The 19,676-nt window shown below is 44.3% G+C and overlaps 1 protein-coding gene across 1 annotated transcript in view; it reads left to right on the plus strand.

Annotated features, from left to right (window-relative positions):
- The first annotated feature begins 3,909 nt into the window (after positions 1 to 3,909).
- The window catches only part of ak5 (adenylate kinase 5), an 82,280-nt gene continuing 66,513 nt past the window's right edge, over positions 3,910 to 19,676 (plus strand). Inside the window, exon 1 of the mRNA XM_072574752.1 lies at positions 3,910 to 4,159. Within this exon, the coding sequence (XP_072430853.1) occupies positions 4,100 to 4,159 (60 nt within the window). The 5' untranslated portion in view covers positions 3,910 to 4,099. The remainder of the gene's footprint in view (positions 4,160 to 19,676) is intronic.

The raw sequence follows: 19,676 nt of genomic DNA on the forward strand, positions 1-19,676 counted from the left end.
TTGATGGTGAGGAGATGGACTCAGGCTTGGCCTGATATTGATCAGCTGGTAAATTAGGCAGAACAGTGATGGATGGAATTTAATGCTGATAAGTGCGAGGCAATGCATTTTGAGAGGTCTAATAAGTGAAGGACATACCCAATGAATGGTAAGTCCCTGGCAAGTACTGAGGAACAAAGGGACTTTGGTGTGTAATCTACAGATTTCTGAAGATATCAATACAGGTAGACAGGGTGGTGAAGAAGGCATACAGGATGATTGCATTCATTAGCCAGGGCATAGAATATAGGAGCAAGGAAGCTTTGTTACAACTTTATAGAACATTGGTTAGACCATAGATGTACGCAGTTCTGGTCACCACACTATTGGGAAGATATAAGAGGTAAAAACAATGACTGCAGATGCTAGAAACCAGATTCTGGATGAGTGGTGCTGGAAGAGCACAGCAATTCAGGCAGCATCCAAGTAGCTTCGAAATCGATGTTTCGGGCAAAAGCCTTTCATCAGGAACCTGATGAAGGGCTTTTGCCAGAAACGTTGATTTCGAAGCTTCTTGGATGCTGCCTGAACTGCTGTGCTCTTCCAGCACCACTCATCCAGATATTGGGAAGACATGTTTGCCCTGGAGAAGGTACACAGGAGATTCATGTTCAGCTTTAGACCTGAAACGTCGACTTCTCCACCTCCTGATGCAGCCTGGCCTGCTGTGTTCTTCCAACCTCCTTCTTGTCTAGCCTGGAATGAAAAGTCTGTTAGGAGGAGAGACTCAATGAGCTGGGTTTGTTTTCCTTGGACCAGAGGAAGCTGAGGAGTGATCTGACTGAGGTATCCAAAATTATTAAAGAGTAGATTGTGAGAATCTCTTCCCCATGGCAGATGTGACGAAGACCAGAGGGCTTAAGTTCGAGATGACGAGCAAGTGGTGTAGAAGAGATCTCAGAATGAATTATTTCACTGAGAAGAAGGTAGATTTATGGAAGTATTTAAGAAACATCTGCTACGGCATAATAGGCTGTGGTACATGGGAATAGTGTATTAGATTACTTACAGTGTGGAAACAGGCCCTTCGGCCCAACAGGTCCACACCGACCTGCCGAAGCGCAACCCACCCAGACACATTCCCCTACATTTCACCCCTTCACCTAACACTATGGGCAATTTAACATGGCCAATTCACCTCACCTGCACATTTTTGGACTATGGGAGGAAACCCACACAGACACGGGGAGAATGTGCAAACTCCACACAGACAGTTGCTCAAGGTGGGAATTGAACCCAGGTCTCTGGTGCTGTGAGGCAACAGTGCTAACCACTGTGCCACCATGCCGTGTAGTTTGGTGTTTATTGATCGGCATAGACACAGTGGGCCAAAAGGTCTGTTTCAATGCTGCATGATTCTATGGCTCTAATTATTACTGACAATGAAAATAAGGAAATATGGAGATGCGGAATATTGCTTTGCATCTGTATTTACAATATAGACGGAGGTTAGCATCTCAAGCATCACTATGAAACCATTATTGAATTCGGACCTCATCAAAATACAATCATGGAACAAAGGAGGACACTAATGAGATATAAAACTTCAGACCCAGAACTACACACTCCAGAACTTCATTCCTAAGTCTTGTAGGACTTAAGTAGGAACATTTCAGAAGCCTTAATTGTATTCTTGCAAAGTTCAGAGAATTTGAGAACAGTTTCTTTAGATTGGAAAATTGTGTATGCCATGATTTAAAAAGGGTGACAGAAGGAAACCAGAGAATTGTAGACCAGTCAACCAAATGTCTGTTGTCAGGAAATTACAGGGGTTTATAATTAAGTATTAGGGTGACTGATCACTTTGAAAGTTTTCAACTGATCAGAGAGGGAGCCGGCATGGATTTGTAAGCAGCAGTTCATGCCGAATGAATTTGGTTGAATTCTTAGAAAATCAGTCTAAAGAAGAAAATGAGAGATTGTCTTTGCCGCATTTGATGAAGGTCCTCACAAGAGACTCTTAGTTAGTGTTGGACTATTGTCGAGAGTGTGGTGCTGGAAAAGCACAGAAGGTCAGGCAGCATCCGAGGAGCAGGAGAGTCGATGTTTCGGGCAAAAGCCCTTCACCATTCCTGATGAAGGGCTTTTGCCTGAAACGTCGACTCTCCTGCTGCTCGGATGCTGCCTGACCTGCTGTGCTTTTCCAGCACCACACTCTTGACTTTAATCTCGAGCATCTGCAGTCCTCACTTTTGCCTGGTGTTATACTATTGATGAGGTTATGGAAACCAAGTGGTCTCATTCTCAAGACAGTCAGGATGACAGGCAGGAATCAGCAGGATGTAACGAGTGGGGTCACGCAAGGATTTGCATTGCAGCTTCCAAATTCCAAGGAATATAACCGTAACGTGTTTAACCCCATCTTGTGATTTTCCCCTCAGAGTACAGGTAAACCTACACTGGTCCCCTCCAAGGCCATTACATCCTTTTTGAGAAATGGTGATCAGAAAGTTCACAATAACTCCAGGTGGGGTTTAGATCATAAGACCACAAGACCGAGGAGCAGAAGTTAGGCCATTCAGCCCATCGAGTCTGCTCCGCCATTCAATCATGGCTGATACATTTCTGAAACACATTCTCCCACTTTCTCCCCATAACCCTTGATCCCCTTGACAATCAAGAACCTGTCTATCTCCTGTCTTAAATAAATGCAATGACCTGGCCTCCGCAGTCTTCTGTGGCAACGAATCCCATAGATTCACCACTCTCTGACTGAAGAACTTTAATCAGGGCTTTGTACAACTGACTTCTACCTTTGAGTCCTTTTGACAGAAAGCCGACAGTCCACCAGCCTTTTTGATCTCATTTGTAAATACTCATGATATTTTAATGCTCCCTGTATCTGAACCCTCAGGTCTCTTTGAATCTCCACTCATGTTTGTTGTTAGAATGTATTCTCTGTTCTAATTTTTCCTTCAGTCCAAAGTACATATTTCACATTTGCCTATGCTAAATTACATTTGCCACCAGTTTACTGTTTTGCGAAGTCTGACAAGGTCTCTTTGTAACTTTACACTTCCACATCTACACGATTTACACTATCTTTGTGTCAGCACCACTCGGTCTAAATCCGGACCGGGTTAATCATTTGCCTCCAGCTCCACTTCAGCCTATGAGCTCCACCAAAGAGCTTCCACTATGGGAGGCCTGGACAATTGGACCAAAGTTTACAGTCTGGGGAAGGGTAGACCGAGAGAAGGTTCGGGCACGGAATAAGAGTCTAAACATTAAAACTGGAGCTTTCATGAGTGAAATGATAATTTTATGTAAAGTGTTGGAATCTGGGACTCCCTTCCACAGATGGTCATCAATGGTAAAAACAATTGTTACATTTTGATATTACCTTCGACAGACATTTGACAGCAAAGGTATTAAGAGAAATGGGGCAAAGGCAGATGGAGCTAGATCATTTGATGGGAACAGGTCCCAGCCACAAAGTGACCAACTCCTCTTCCCATTAAAGGTGCTATATCAATGCATGTTGTGCGAAACCATTTTGAGTAAAGACTGAATATAGAGTGAGTATTAAATCCCCTGTGAACAACTAAACATCCCTGGAGGATACTAACATTGAGGACAAATAACAGCATTGCTGGAGAAGCCCGGGGCCCACAGCTTTAATGCTCCTCTCTCTGTTTCCACAGATGCTGCCAGACCTGCTGAGTTTCTCCAGCAATTCCTGCTTTCGTTTCCCATCGTTTTCATTTTATTTTGCCGAAAATGAGATCGGGGGGGTGGGGGGGGGGGGGGGTTGGTGACGAGTGCAGATTTGGTTGCTGTGGGAATCTCGGCACGAGTTCGTCAAAATTCAAATCAGAAGCAGCTATTTCGGAGGGCGGTGCGGGTTTGGTTATAAAAGGACGTGCAGGGAGGACGGCCACACAGCGGAGCAGGGGACAGCAAGTCTGATGCAAGGTCGACCTTCCTAACTCACTATACTGGATTAGTGGTGCTGGAAGAGCACAGCAGTTCAGGCAGCATCCAACGAGCAGCGAAATCGTTTTTACCTTCCTAACTCACAGCCCAGCCCCGGGAAACCAGCAGCAAGGAGCAGCCGACAATGACCACAGCCGAGTGGAAAGACTACCTGGTCAAGAAGCAGATACCCCAGCTGTTTGAGGTGAGCTGGGTTGCAGGAGGGTGGGGGGGGGGGGGACGTAGGGCATCTCCTAATATGATCACAATACAATTAGCCCCAGACCACTTCTCCCCAGGTCTTCAAGAAATAAGAATTGACCCTCAGAGGCTCCCAATCGCATCCATATTCAACGCCATCTCAACCGTTTACTTTGAAAAGTTGAGACATTTTGTGTGAGTCCATTTCGGGGGAAATGGGTTTTAGCTCATTGGGAACTTCGCTTTTCGAAAACAGAAACGAAGCACTTGCAGACAAGTCAGTGGGCGATGCGCGATTTTGTAACTAGCGCCTGTAATTAGTTCCTGACACATCAGGGTTATCTGAGTTTTGACAGAGTCGCAGAGTTGTTACAAACCTTTCAGTCCAACCCGTCCATGCTGACCAGATATCCGAAATTAATTTAGTCCCATTTGTCAGCATTCAGCCCATATCCCTCCAAACCCTTCCTATTCATATATCCATCCAAATGCCTTTTAAATGTTGCAATTGTACCAGCCTCCACCACTTCCTCTGGCAGCTCATTCCATACCTGCACCACCTTCTGCATATTGCTCCTTAGGTCCCTTTTAAATCTTTCCCATCTCACCTGTATCCTCCAGCCTTGGACTCCCCTACCCTGGGAAAAAGACCTTAGCAATTCACCCTATCCATGCCTCTCATGATTTTATAAGCTTCTATAAAGTCACCCCTCAGCCTCTGATGCTCCAGGGAAAGCGACCCCAGTCTATTCAGCCTCTCCCTACAGCTCAAATCCTCCATCACCGGCAGCATCCTTGTAAATCATTCCGAACCCTTTCACGTTTCACATTCTTTCTATAGCAGGGAGACCAGATTTGAACACAGTATTCCAAAAGTGGCCAAGCCAATGTCCTGTACAGCTGGAACATGACCTCCCAACTCCTATATTCTATGCACTGACCAATAAAGGCAAGCGTACCAAATGCTTTCTGAGATTCACTTTTTATGAATCAGATTGCTTGATCACTTTAAGGGGTGGTTCTCAAACGTATTTTGGTTTCCTCCTTGCAAAGGAATTTAGAAGAATGAGAAGTGATCTCATTGAAACATCGAGGATTCTTCATAAGTTTGACAGGGTAAATGCTGAGGGGATGTTTCTCTTCACAGGAGAGTCTTGGACCAGAGGGCACGGTCTCAGAGTAGATTAGATTAGATTACTTACAGTGTGGAAACAGGCCCTTCGGCCCAACAAGTCCACACCGCCCCGCCAAAGCGCAACCCACCCATACCCCTACATCTACCCCTTACCTAACACTACAGGCAATTTAGCATGGCCAATTCACCTGACCTGCACATCTTTGGAGTGTGGGAGGAAACCGGAGCACCCGGAGGAAACCCACGCAGACATGGGGAGAACGTGCAAACTCCACACAGTCAGTCGCCTGAGGCGGGAATTGAATCCGGTTCTCTGGCGCTGTGAGGCAACAGTGCTAACCACTGTGCCACCGTGCCGCCCACACGGTGCGGCAAATGGGTGCCAATTTAACACTGACATTAGGAGGAATTTCTTCTCTGAGGGTTGTAAGTCTTTGGAATTCCTGGCCACAGAGGGTTGTGGGGGAAGAGTCCTTGTGAGTATTTAAGGCTGAGATGGGTAGATTCTTGATCAGTCAGGGAATCGAGGGTTACAGGAAAAGTGGAAGTGTGGAGTGTTGGATCAGCCACGATTCTACAAAATGGTGGATCAGGCTTGAGGGGCCGAACTCCTGTTCCTATTTCTTGTGGTCTTTTCATATGCAGACTCAGAGGGCAGAATGGCCTACTCCTGCACCTATTGTCTATTGTCTATTGACCCCCTTATCTCAAGTTATGCAGTGATGCAGCACAGAAACAGACCCTTTGGTCCAACAAGTCCATGCTGACTATAATCCCAAACTAAACTAGTCCCACTTGCTTGCACTTGGCCCATATCCCTCCAAACCTTTCCTATTCATGAATTTATCCAAAAATCTTTTAAATGTTGTAACTGTACCTGCATGCACCACTTTCTCTAGCTGTTCACTCTCTGTGTAAAAAATGTTGCCTTTCATGTCCTTTTTAAATCTTTCTTCTCTCACCTTAAAAATATACTCCATAGTTTTGAACTCTCACCCTAGGGAAAAATCACTTGTCTTTCACCTTATCTATAGCCCTCACAATTTTATAAACCTCAATAAGGTCACCTGTCAACCTCTTATACTCCAGTGAAAAAAGTCCCAGTCTTTCCAGTCTATTTTTAAAACTCAAACCCTCCAGTCCTGGCAACATCCTGGTAAATCTTTTCTGAACCCTCTCCAATTTAATAATATCCTTCCAGTAACAGAACGACCAGAACTGCACACAGCACTCCAGAAGAGGCCACACCAACATCCTGTACAATCTCAACATGACATCTCAACTCCTACACTCAAAGGTCTGAGCAATGAAGGCAAGCATGCTAAACTTCTTCTGAACCATCCTGTCTACCTGTGATGCAAGTTTCAAATATTACCTAAGATTCACAATGAGAAATTGATGCATTTATGGATTACTTTAATAATGCTTTTAAGAAGCAAATAATTACTGACAGTAGCAATTTGAGCACAATTTCACTGATGTAGTCAGTGATCAGATAAAATGGATGCAAATAGTAAGTGTGCATGTGTTAACTGAACTGTTTTTAATTTGGTTAAAAATTACCTATTAGTCACACACTGTATATACAATCGAATTATACCCAATGCAAATAGTTATTATCCAAATCATCATTAATAACAGTTTCACTGTGTTATTTAGATGTTTGATAGGCTGATGGCAGTTTACAGTTTTCTTATTTAAAAACTCTACCCACCACCATTTGGGCTTAGTTACCCCTAATTCTTTTACTTTTCTGAGTGACATTCTCAGGAATGTTTTGCAAACCCTTGCAAAGCAAGCACATTTCTGTTATTTAATCATTCAAAATATTCACGTTGTTGCGACAGGGTTGAATAATCAAAGGCCCCTCCCACTTCCCTTACGATCTCTTCCACCCTCTACCGTTGGGCAGAAGATAAAAATTGTGTACACGTATGAATAGATTCAAGAACAGCTTCTTCCCTGCTGTTGTTAGTCTTCTGAATGGACCTTTCAAATTTTAGATTCGATTTTGATCTCGCTCTTTATGCAGCCGTAACATTGTGTTCCTCGCTCTGCTCTATTACACTAATGCACTTTGTATGCTATGGTCTGCTTGTACTGCACATGAAACAAAACTTTTCACTGTACCTGGGTCCACGTGACAATAATTAATGGAATCAAATCAACAAGATTTGACCAGGTCAAATTGACAGCTTCTCCAGATTTAGCTCCTGGCATTGAACAAGGAGCAGTTTTTTATTTATGTGAAAGTGAGGACTACAGATGCTGGAAATCAGAGTCTAGATTAGAGTGGTGCTGGAAAAGCACAGCAGATCAGGCAGCATCCGAGAAGCAGGAGAATCAGTTTTTTATTTGTTCATGTGATGAGGGTGTCACTGACCATCTGTAAATGCACAGAACATTTAAGAATCAATCATGTTGCTGTGAGTCTGGATTCACATCCAGCCCAAATAAAGATGAAAGTTTCCTTCTCTAAATGACCACATTAGTGATCCAGATGGGTTTTTTAAAAACCTGTCAACAGTGGTTTAATGAAAACTACAAATGCTGGAGATCACAGCGGGTCAGACAGAATCCATGGAGAGCAAGCTAATGTTTCGAGTCTAGATAACCCTTTATCAGAACTGCTCTGATGGAGAATTATCTAGACTTGAAATGTTAGTTTGCTCTCTCTCCATGGATTCTGTCTGACCCACTGTGAACTCCAGCATTTGCCTTCAGTGCAGATTCCAGCAGCTGCAGTAATTTGTTCTGATAACAGTGGTTTAATGGTCATCATTGGAATTCAAATTTCACCATCTGGAATGGCGGGTTTTGAACCCATGCTCTCAGAATATTAGCCTGAGATTCTTTCTTTGATTAGGGGAAAGTGAAGACTGCAGATCCTGGAGAGTCAGAGTCAAAAAGTGTGGCACTGGAAAAGCACAGCAGGTCAGGCAGCATCCAGGGACCAGGACAGACGATGTTTAGGGCATGAGGAATGTGAGAGGGGGAAAGGGGATGAGAGGTAAATAAGAGGTTGGGGGTGGGCTGAAGGGGAGGTTGGTGGGAAGGCAAAACACACACATCAATCCATCGATATCACCAGTTCCTTATTTCCCCCCCCACCCCCCCCCCCTCCCTGCCACCTCATCCCAGATCCAACCTCTAACTCGGCACTGCCCTCTTGGCCTGTCCTACCTGTCCATCTTCCTTCCCACCTATCTGCCCCACCCTCCCCACCAACCTATCACAATCACCCCCCCCACCTGCAAACGTATCACTTTGTCAGCTACCAACCCCACCCGACCCCTCCACTTATCTCTCAGCCCCCTTCCCCCGCCTCTCGATATTCCTGATGAAGGGCTTATGCCTGAAAGCTTTTTGACTACTTTCATTGATGCACACAGTGACTGGCACTTTCTCGTATCACTGACCTCGCTGTTGTGTGCTGTCAACAGCGGTGGTCACATTGGTTGTAACTTTCTGATTTGTTTGCCACCTGCTCAGGCCCTTGCTGCACCCCCTCACTCGCCCTCCTGAATCCTCAAGTCTCTTGTTCACTGTATCTCACTTGTCATCCCTCTTCCAAACTCTTGCTCCCACCCACTCTTCACTCACCTTGCCACCGTTCCATTGCCACCCAGTCACCATCCCACATGCCCCTCTTGCTCACTGGCCCCTCATTTCCAGCCCCTCACCATCCTACTCCCAAGCTTCTCTGCCTTCTTACCATCTCCTGGGTCAACACTCACTCACCACTCCTTGCTGCCTCTGGTCAACATCTCTCAGTCATCACCAACACATCACAGCCTTGCTTCTCGCCACCCCATTTGCCAACCTCACTACCATCCTCTTGCCATCCCATCGTTGTCTCCCACTCGCTTTATGTTCGCCACCTTATCATTGCCACATGCCCCCCTTCACCATTCCCTCCCTCACCAGCCTGTCACTGACAACAGCTTGATGCCTCTGTCTCTAGGTCCCTCATTGGATCTCCTATTTCCTACAACAGCACCAGTAGCACCAGTAGTAGGGAAAACTATACTTTACATTGCCCCCAGGCAAGTTTTAACCAAGATTAAATGCAGAGTAAGCTGCACACTGTCACATTTAAGTTGTCAAAGTACTTTCCAAATTCGTCCTTTTATGTTAGAGAAGTGCTGCTTCAGAATAGTTGTAGCTGAGGCGTTGGAAAGAGAATTAGCAATTATTATTTGGGAAGGAAGAATATGCAGGGTCATGAGGAAAAGCCAGGAGAGCAGGGCAAAGTAAAGTGCTTGTTTGGAGAACCAGCATAGAGGGGTGGCATGGTGGCTCAGTAGTTAGCAATGCTGCCTCACAGCGCCAGGGACCTGGGTTTGATTCCAGACCTGAGTTTGATTCCAGCCTCAGGCGACTGTCTGTGTGGAGTTTGCACACATTCTCCCCGTGTCTGCATGGGTTTCCTCCAGGTGCTCCAGTTTCCTCCAACAGTCCACAGACGTGCAGGTTAGGTGAATTGGCCATGCTAAATTGCCCATAGTGTTCAGGGATGTGTAGGTGAGGTGCAGGGCTCATGCCCAAAACGTCGATTCTCCTGTTCCTTGGATGCTGCCTGACCTGCTACGCTTTTCCAGCAACACATTTTCAGCTCTGATCTCTAGCATCTGCAGTCCTCACTTTCTCCTTAAATATAGGATAATAGAGTAGGGAAATGGGTCTGGGTGGGATACTTTTCGGAGGGTCAGTGTGGATTTGTTAGGCCAAATGGCCTGTTTCCACACTGTAGCGAGTGTATGACATGATGGACTGAATGGCCTCCTAGTGCTCTATACCAATTCTACGATGAATATAAACATAAGCTTGGCAGCATGAGAGGAGGGAGAAACAGAGTTACTAAAGGCATTCTAAGACAGTTATGAGAATGTTACTCCTGATGTATAGATGCAGGAAGGATGTTCCCAATGGTGCGAGAGCCCAAAACCAGGGGTCATAGTTTAAGAATAAGGGTTTTCTTCTTTATTCATTCATGGGATGAGGGCATCGCTGGTGAGGCAGCATTTATTGCTTATCCCTAATTGCCCAGAGGGCAGGTAAGTGTCAACCACATTGCTGTAGATCTGGAGTCACATGGAATTCAGACCAGTTAAGGGTGGCAGTTTCCTTCCCTAATGGGAAATTAGTGAACCAGATGGGTTTTTCCAACAATCAACAATGGATTCATGGTCATCATTAGACTCCTAATTCCAGACATTTTTCTTGAATTCAAAGTCCAACATCTGCTGTGACAGGATTTATGCCCTGTCCCCATGCATTACCTCTGTCTCTGAGTTGACAGTCCAGTGACAATACCACTTGGCCATTGCCTCCCCTAAATGTAAACCATTTAGGACTGAGTTGAGGAGAAATGTATTCACCCAGAGAGTGGTGAGCCTTTGGAATTCATTATTGCAGGAAGCAGTTGAGGCCAAAACATTCTGTTTATCACGGAGGTAGATATAGCCCTTATGGCAAAAATGAATAAGGGAATTTGGGGGCAATTAGGGAAATGATCTCAGTGATCAGCCATGGTCGTATTGAATGGTGGAGCAGGCTTAAGCAGTTGAATAGCCCACTCCTGCTCCTGTCTTCTATGTTTCTATGATGCGCTGGTGAGATAATGAAGATAAAAATGAGTGGATCTTGGTGAAGGTTCCACTCATATGTCAGGATAATTGAATAAACCATCCTGAGGGTTCAGAGTTATGACTGAAAATTTGGATTTGGAGCTGTTGGGAATTGAGGATTGCACTCAATAGAATAGTAAGGGAAATCCAAAGGCAACATAGGATTGCAAAAGTGATAGAGAGGGAAAGCAGCAAATGATGGAGGTGGACATCCTTCACAGGTTCTTATCCCTAAAAAGCTGGCATGGATTTTTCTTTAGGGATTTGGCAAGTTTTGATGGAAGATCAGAAGCCTTTTCACATCCTCCCTCGACCCCTGTGGGAATTTCACTCAATTGTTCCTACTAGATTTTTTTCTTGCTAATTAATTCAGCAGATGAAGGTGCTGATTAGAGGTGAGAAGTAACATAGATACAAAATCATGTGGGGAATAGTTTACATGCCTGCTAATAGTAGGAACACTGTAAGGCACAGTATAGGAGGAATAAGAGGTGCTTTTAAGAGGATTTTTGCAATAATCACAGTGATTTTAATCTTCACATACATTGGACAAATCAGATTGACAAAGGTAACCTGGAAGAAGAGGTCATAGAGCATATTATTATAGCACCAGGCTATTTTTGACTTGGTGTCTTGCAATCAGGTGAGGTGCCAGAAGACTGGAGGTTGGCTAACGTGGTGCCCCTGTTTAAGAAGGGTGGTAAGGACAAGCCAGGGAACTATAGACCAGTGAGCCTGACCTCGGTGGTGGGCAAGTAGTTGGAGGGAATCCTAAGGGACAGGATGTACATGTATTTGGAAAGGCAAGGACTGATTAGGGAGAGTCAACATGGCTTTGTGCGTGGGAAATCATGTCACAAACTTGATTGAGTTTTTTGAGCAAGTAACAAAGAGGATTGAGGGCAGAGCAGTAGATGTGATCTATATGAACTTCAGTAAGGTGTTCGACAAGGTTCCCCATAGGAGACTGATTAGCAAGGTTAGATCTCATGGAATACAGGGAGAACTAGCTAGTTGGATACAGAACTGGCTCAAAGGTAGAACCAGAGGGTGGTGGTGGAGGGTTGTTTTTCAGACTGGAGGCCTGTGACCAGTGGAGTGCCACAAGGGTCAGTGTTGGGTCCAATAAATTTTGTCATTTCCATAAATGATTTGGATGCGAGCATAAGAGGTATAGTTAGTAAGTTTGCAGATGACACCAAAATTGGAGTTGTAGTGTACAGTGAAGAAGGTTACCTCAGATTACAACCGGATCTTGACCAGATGGGCCAATGGACTGAGAGGTGGCAGATGAAGTTTGATTCAGATAAATGCGAGGTGCTGCATTTTGGGAAAGCAAATCTTAGCAGGACCTATACACTTAATGGTAAGGTCCTAGAGAGTGTTGCTGAACAAAGAGACCTTGGAGTGCAGGTTCATAGTTCCTTGAAAGTGGAATCGCAGGTAGATAGGATAGTGAAGAAGGCAATTGGTATGCTTTCCTTTATTGGTCAGAGTATTGAGTACAAGAGTTGGGAGGTCATGTTGCGGCTGTACAGGACAATGGTTAGGCCACCGTTGGAATATTGCGTACAATTCTGGTCTCCTTCCTATCGGAAAAATGTTGAGGAATGATGGAGGCTGGTACAATTACAACATTTAAAAGGCACCTGGATGGGTATAGAATAGGAAGGGTTTAGAGGAATCTGGGCCAAGTGCTGGCAATGGGACTAAATTATTTTAGGATATCTGGTCGGTATGGACGAGTAGGACCATCTCTATGACTCTAATGGTATGTTAGAGGATTGAACACAATTTAGGAGCCAGCAAAGCAGGATTGAAAATTAATGAAGACAAAAAATATATTTAAAAATATAGTCAGAGTTTCTACAAGTAACTAAAAACAAAAAGAATAACCACGGTTGACGTTATTCTCTTAGAGGGTGAGACTGGGGAATTAATATTGGAAAACAAAGATGGTGGAAGCATTAAACAATGTAAAAGGAACAAAAACATCCCACAAAAGAAAGAAGCAATCACCAGCAAAAAGATGCTGGGAACACTACTAGAACCAAATGCTGACAGATCCTCTGGACCTGATCACTTCCATCCTCGGGTGTCAAAAGAGATGGTTGCAGAAATCTATAAAGTTTCCAAAACTTTATAGATTTAGTAAAGATCCCAGTGGATTAGAAAATTTCAAATGTGACACCTCTGTTCACAAAATGGTGGAGACAAAAAGTAGAGAAGCTGGGAGCAGGAGTAGACCTTCAAACCAGCTCTATTATTCAAGACGGTCATGACTGAGCTTCTGTCTCAACACCATATCTCTTTTTTTCCCATACCTCTTAATGCCTTTGTTAACTAAAAAATTACCAGTCTATTTTCTGAATATGTTCAATGACCTCGTCTCCACAGCCTACTGTGGTAGCAACTTCCACAGGCTCACCACCCTCCGAGTTAAGAAATTTCTCCTCAACACAGTTCTAAATGGCCTACTCCACATCCTGAAACTATGACTGCTGGTTGTAGACTTCCCAACCAGAGGAGATATTGTAAGTTATTATCAGATTGGGCATAAATAGGAGAAATAGTTACACGTTACAAACTGAAAGACCAGTAGGAAGTGTTTAACAATCTAGAAAGTTAAATGAGCAGATAAAAATATGGAACATGGATAAAAGTGAAGTTTTACTCTGCTGTGTGGAAAACAGAAAGGCATATTATTTAAATGAGAATACATTTGGAAGTGCAGATGAGCAAAGGGTGTCCTTGTACACTAGTCAATGAAAGGAGGTAGGAAGGCTCAGCAAGCAAATGGTACGTTTAGATTAGATTCCCTACAGTGTGGAAACAGGCCCTTCAGCCCAACAAGTCCACACCGACCCTCCAAAGAGTAACCCACCTAGACCCATTTCCATCTGACTAATGCACCTAACACTATGGGCAATCTACAATGGCCAATTCACCTGACCTGCACAGTTTTGGATTGTGGGAGGAAATGGAGCACCCAGAGGAAACCCACACAGACACAGGTAGAATGTGGAAACTCCACACAGACAGTAACCCGGGGTTGGAATCAAACCTGGGTCCCTGGTGCTGTGAGGCAGTACTGCTAACCACTGAGCCACCATGCCACCCCAATGTTGGCTTTCATTGCAAGAGGATTTGAGTTCAGAAGATTGTCCTGACGCGCCCTTGCTTCCCTCTTACAATTCTCAATATCACCTGCTTTTGTGTCATCTGCAAACTTGGAAAGGTTGCATTTGGTTCCCAATGATACATTGTGAATAACTGGAATCCAAGCCCTGATCCCTACAGTGTCCCACAAGTTATTGCCTTCCCAACTGGAATTTTATTCCCATTCCCTATTTACTTAGACTCATAGAGATGTACAGCACGGAAATAACCCTTCGGTCCAACTCGTCCATGCCGACCAGATATCCCAACCCAATCTAGTCCCACCTGCCTGCAACCGGCCCATATCCCTCTAAACCCTTCCTATTCATATACCAATCCAGATGCCTTTTAAATATTGTAATTGTACCAGCCTCCACCACTTCCTCTGGCAGCTCATTCCATACATACATCACCCTCTGTGTTAAAAAGTTGCCCCTTAGGTCCGTTTTATATCTTTCCCCTCTCACCCTAAACCTCTGCCCTCTAGTTCTGGGTTCCCGCAACCCAGGGAAAAGACCTTATCTATTTACCCTCTGTGTCCTTCATGATTTTATAAACCTCTTTAAAGTCATCCCTCAGCCTCCGATGCTCCAGGTAAACAGCCCCAGCCTATTCAATTTCTCTCTATAGCTCAAATTCTCCAACCCTGGCAACATCCTTGTAAATCTTTTCTGAACCCTTTCAAGTTTCACAACATCCTTCCAATAGGAGGGAGTTGACTCAGCTAATTCTCAATCTATGCCAGTATTTGATCCATTATTAAGCAGGTTACAGTTGCACATTTAGAAAACCATAATAGACTTAAGCAGTCAGCATAGTTTTATGAGAGGGAAATAATGCTTGACTAATTTCAAGGTTTTTGGTGAAGTAACGAGCAAGCTGGATGTGGGGAACCAATTAATGTTGGTTTACAAAATCCAGTTGGCAAGGCACCTCATCAAAGGTTATTTCACAAAACGCTGAACTCAAGATATTGGTGACACCGGAAGGATGTTGTGAAATGTGAAAGGGTTCAGAAAAGATTTACATGGATTTTGCCACAGTTGGAGCGTTTGAGCTATCGGGACAGCTTGAATAGGCTGGGACTGTTTTCCCTGGAGCGTCGGCGGCTGAGGTAAACCTTATAGAGGTTTACAAAATCATGAGGGGCATAAATAGGAAAAATAGACAAAGTCCTTTCCCTGGGGTGAAGGAGTCCAGAACTAGAGGGCATTAAGGTGAGAGGGGAAAGCAATAAAAGGGACCTTAGGGGCAACATTTTCATGCAGAGGATGGTGTGTATGGAATGAGCTGCCAGAAGAAGTGGTGGAGGCTGGTACAATTATAACTTTTAAAAGGAAACTGGATAGGTACATGAATTGGAAGGATTGAGGGATGTGGGCCAAGTGCTGACACATGGGACTAGATTAGGTTAGGATATCTGGCCGGCATGGACAAGTTGTACCAAAGGCTCTGTATGACTCTATAATAACAAGTTCCTACGAATTGGGGATTGTTTAGCAAACAGGAAACAGGCATGAAAACGTCATATTTGAGTTGGTCAGTTATAATTAGTGGAGTACCACAGCATTCAGTGCTGCATCCTCCAACATTTACCATCTGTAACAATAACTTGGGTGAAGGGACTGAGGTACAATCTATAACAATAACTCGGGGGAAGGGACTGAGGTGCATTAGTTAAATTTGCTGATGACACATAAATAGATAGGAAAATAAGTTGTCCAGAAGAGTCTACAATGAGATATAGATGGGGTAAGTGAGTGGGCAAAAGTTTGGCAGATGCAGAATAATGTTGGGAAAAGCAAACCTGTCCACTTTGGCAGGAGGAATAGAAAGTGTTGATTATTTTGAAGGAGAGAGATTGCAGAGCTGAGGACAGAGGGAGGTGGCTGTCCTGGTTTATGAAACACAAAAGGCCATTGCAAATAAAACATACAGAAAAACAAGTGAAATGTGGATGTTTAAGGAAAGCCTTTTTTTAAAATTCACTCGTGGGACATGGGTATCGCCGGTTGGCCAGCATTTATTTCCCATACATAGCAGCCCCTTAAGAAGGCAGTGGTGAGCTGCCTTCTTGAACTGCTGCAGTCCATGTGCTGTACGTAGACCCACAATGTCATTTAGGGAGGGTATTCCAGGACTTTGGCCCAGCAACGCTGAAGGAACAGCGATACAGGGCTGTTTATGCCATTGTCATTTAAGAAGCTTTGGTCAGCACCCGATGGTCTGTCCATTTTTGTTGTTTTTTTCCTTTCGAGTAGTTAATACAACTGAATGGTTGCTAGGTCATTTCAGAGGGCAGTTCAGAGTCAACCACATTGCTGTGGGTCTGGAGTCCCAAGTAGGCCAGACTGGGTAAGGATGGCAGCTTCCTTCCCTAAAGGACATTAGTGAACCAATTTTTTTTTTCCGACAATCGACAATCATTTCATGGTCAACATTAGACTGTTAGTTTCAACTTTTTTATTGAAAATTGGTCCCCAGAATATTACCAGCATCTCTGGATTAATAGTCTAATGATAATACTACAAGGCCATCACATCCACTAATTCTAGTGCTGTTTGCATTTTGGAAAGGCAAATCAAAGCAGGACTTATACACTTAATGATAGGGTCCTGAGGAGTGTTGCTGTACAAAGAGACCTTGGAGTGCAGGTTCATAGTCCCCTGAAAGTGGAGTCACAGGTAGATAGGATAGTGAAGAAGACATTTGGTATGCTTTCCATTCTTGGTCAGAGCGTTGAGTATAAGAGTTGAGAGGTCATGCTGCAGCTGTACCGGACATTGGTTAGGCCATTTTTGGAATGTTGTGTGCAATTCTGGTCTCCTTCCTGTCGGAAGGATATTGTGAAACCTGAAAGGGTTCAGAAAAGATTCACAAGAAAGTTCCCAGGGTTGGAAGATTTTGAGCTATAGGGACAGGCTGAATAGACTGGGGCTGTTTTCCCTGGAGTGTCAGAGGCTGAGGGGCGATCTTATAGAGGTTTACAAAATCATGAGGGACAAGGTATTTTCCCTGGGTTGCGGAAACCCAAAACTAGAGGGCATAGATTTAAGGTTAGAGGGGAAAGATATAAAAAGGACCTAAGGGGCAACTTTTTAACACCGAGGGTGGTGAATGTATGGAATGAGCTGCCAGAGGAAGTGGTAGAGGCTGGTACAATTATAACATTTAAAAGGAAACTGGATGGGTACATGAATAAGATGGATTGAGGGATATGGGCCAAGTGCTGACATATGGGACTAGATTAGGTTGGGATATCTGATCAGCATGGGCAAGTTGGACCAAAGGGTCCGTATTGGTGCTGCACATCTCTATGACTCTATGACTGTAACTATTACCAAGAAGATCATAAGCTTAGAAAAGAAAAGTTCTAGGAAACAGACCATATGCAGGCAGTTTGGAAAAGTTTAGAATGACATTGTGGTTGATAGACATTGTGGGCTGAAGGACCTGTTCCTATATTCATTGTAAGGTCAGACATTAGGGGTTTAGATAGGGTTGACAGTGAGAACCTTTTTCCGCGTATGGAGTCAGCTGTTACTAGGGGACACAGCTTTAAATTAAGGGGTGGTAGGTATAGGACAGATGTTAGGGGTAGATTCTTTACTCAGCGGGTTGTGAGTTCATGGAATGCCCTGCCAGTAGCAGTGGTGGACTCTCCCTCTTTATGGTCATTTAAGCGGGCATTGGACAAGCATATGGAGGTTATTGGGCTAGTGTAGGTTAGGTGGGCTTTGGTCGGCGCAACATCGAGGGCCGAAGGGCCTGTACTGCGCTGTATTTTTCTAAGTAAACGAAGTAAGCTCATGATTAATATTGAGAGCAGGGAAGCAGAAGGTTGGAAGAGATGATTTCATACGAAGTGTGTTATCATGTTTTAAACGACTTGATGAGACAGACAGAAGCAATTTCCTCTGCCGAGTGAAGTCCAGGACAAGGGTGATCAATAAAATAAAAGCCAGGCTACTCAGAGTGATGTCAGGTCCCACTTCTTCAGACAGAGGGCAGTGGCAAACTCTCTCGTAGCTAGCTGCTGAGCCTGGAGGTCAATGAAATTCTCAAAACTGGAAGTAGCCTCGTCAATCACACAGTTAAAAGAAAAACTAGATCCTGGGAGGGAGAACAATCTTAGGATGCAACAAGCGAGCTGCAGCACGGAATTAGAGTGAACTCAGGGAGAAAACAGAAGCCGAGGCCATTCAGCCCATTAGGTCCTCTCCACCATTCAATGAGAACATGGCTGATCCCAACTCCACCTTCCTGTCTTTCCCAATAACGGCGATTCCCTAGTACCTCATGGCGCAATGTGTAGTGTCCTTGCCTCTAGGCCTCTGTGTTCTGGTCCCACTCCAAGCCCTGATGACTATGGGTTTGGGCATTGAGGACATGGCCAAACAAGTTGATTGTCAATCTGTAAAATTTTCCGATTGTAGGCAGTGAGAATCCGAGATGTTCTCATCCAGTCACGTGATTGTGTCTGTCACAAGATTTTGCCAGTCACATGATTGAATGGAAAATTAGAGTCTTCACCATTGAGTCAGAGGCCCAGATTACAATGTGCATGTAAAAGACAACTTGCACTGTGGGGGAGAGCTGGTTCCCTGGACAGTCAGTGTAGCTCAAGTTGATGCCAAAGCACTTGGTTTGTTCCCCACCCTGGCCAGCATGGACATCGGAGCTGCTTCTCTGCCCTAGCTGTGTCGAAAGTTGTCTTCAGGTGGGGAATGGCAGCAGATATTTCAAAATGAAGCTGAGAGACTGCTGAAATGTTGACATTTCGTTATTAATTGCAGCCACCCTATTTCACTGCCGCCTTCATTGAAGATTCGTTCAGTAGGGTCTGACAAGTGCTGTTCTGTGTAACAATCCTCACTGAAGGGCCGTGCTGAAATGTCACAGAAATATCTCCCCATATGTCAGTGCTGTATACGATACTTCATGAACTTTTACCGCAGGCATGAAGAAGAGAGGCAATGAGCAAAGGAGCAGCAATCAGTATTTCAGAATACTGATATATTCATGATGTGCCATTTTATAAACTGAAGGAATAAAACCCAGAATCAGTAGGAACTTATTGCAAATGCTGACATTCTATTTAAAGTATTCAGATGATGGTCATTGGTCAGTGTTAGTTCTCACATGTTTTGATTTCCCTTTGGGCACTAGCAGGAAAGTATTGGAAGGATTAAGACTGTTTGTCAACCTGCTTGAGACAGGACCATTCCCTACTGTGGCCAACAAGACCTGACATGGGACTTGAACCTGAAACTTCTACCTCAGAAACAAGCTGCAAGATTTCTTCGTTAATCCATAATGTTACTGGAATTTAAGGTCAATTACTTCCATTGGAAGTTCAGGCTTTGAAACTAACAAAACTAACACTGTGGAATATCATCTTTTCTCCCTGAAACTGTCCCTCTCCAACCCTATGGCTAAAGGAATCAAAGAGTATGGGGAGAAAGTGGGAACAGGCAGTGAGTTGGATGGTCAGCCACGATCGTATTGAATGGTGGAGGAGACTCAAGAGGTTTGAATGGCCTTCTCATAGAGTCATAGAGCTGTACAGCGTAGACCCTTCGGTCCAACTGATCCAT

The sequence above is a fragment of the Chiloscyllium punctatum genome, chromosome 7, assembly GCF_047496795.1.
Source record: "Chiloscyllium punctatum isolate Juve2018m chromosome 7, sChiPun1.3, whole genome shotgun sequence".
Lineage (NCBI taxonomy): Eukaryota > Metazoa > Chordata > Chondrichthyes > Orectolobiformes > Hemiscylliidae > Chiloscyllium > Chiloscyllium punctatum.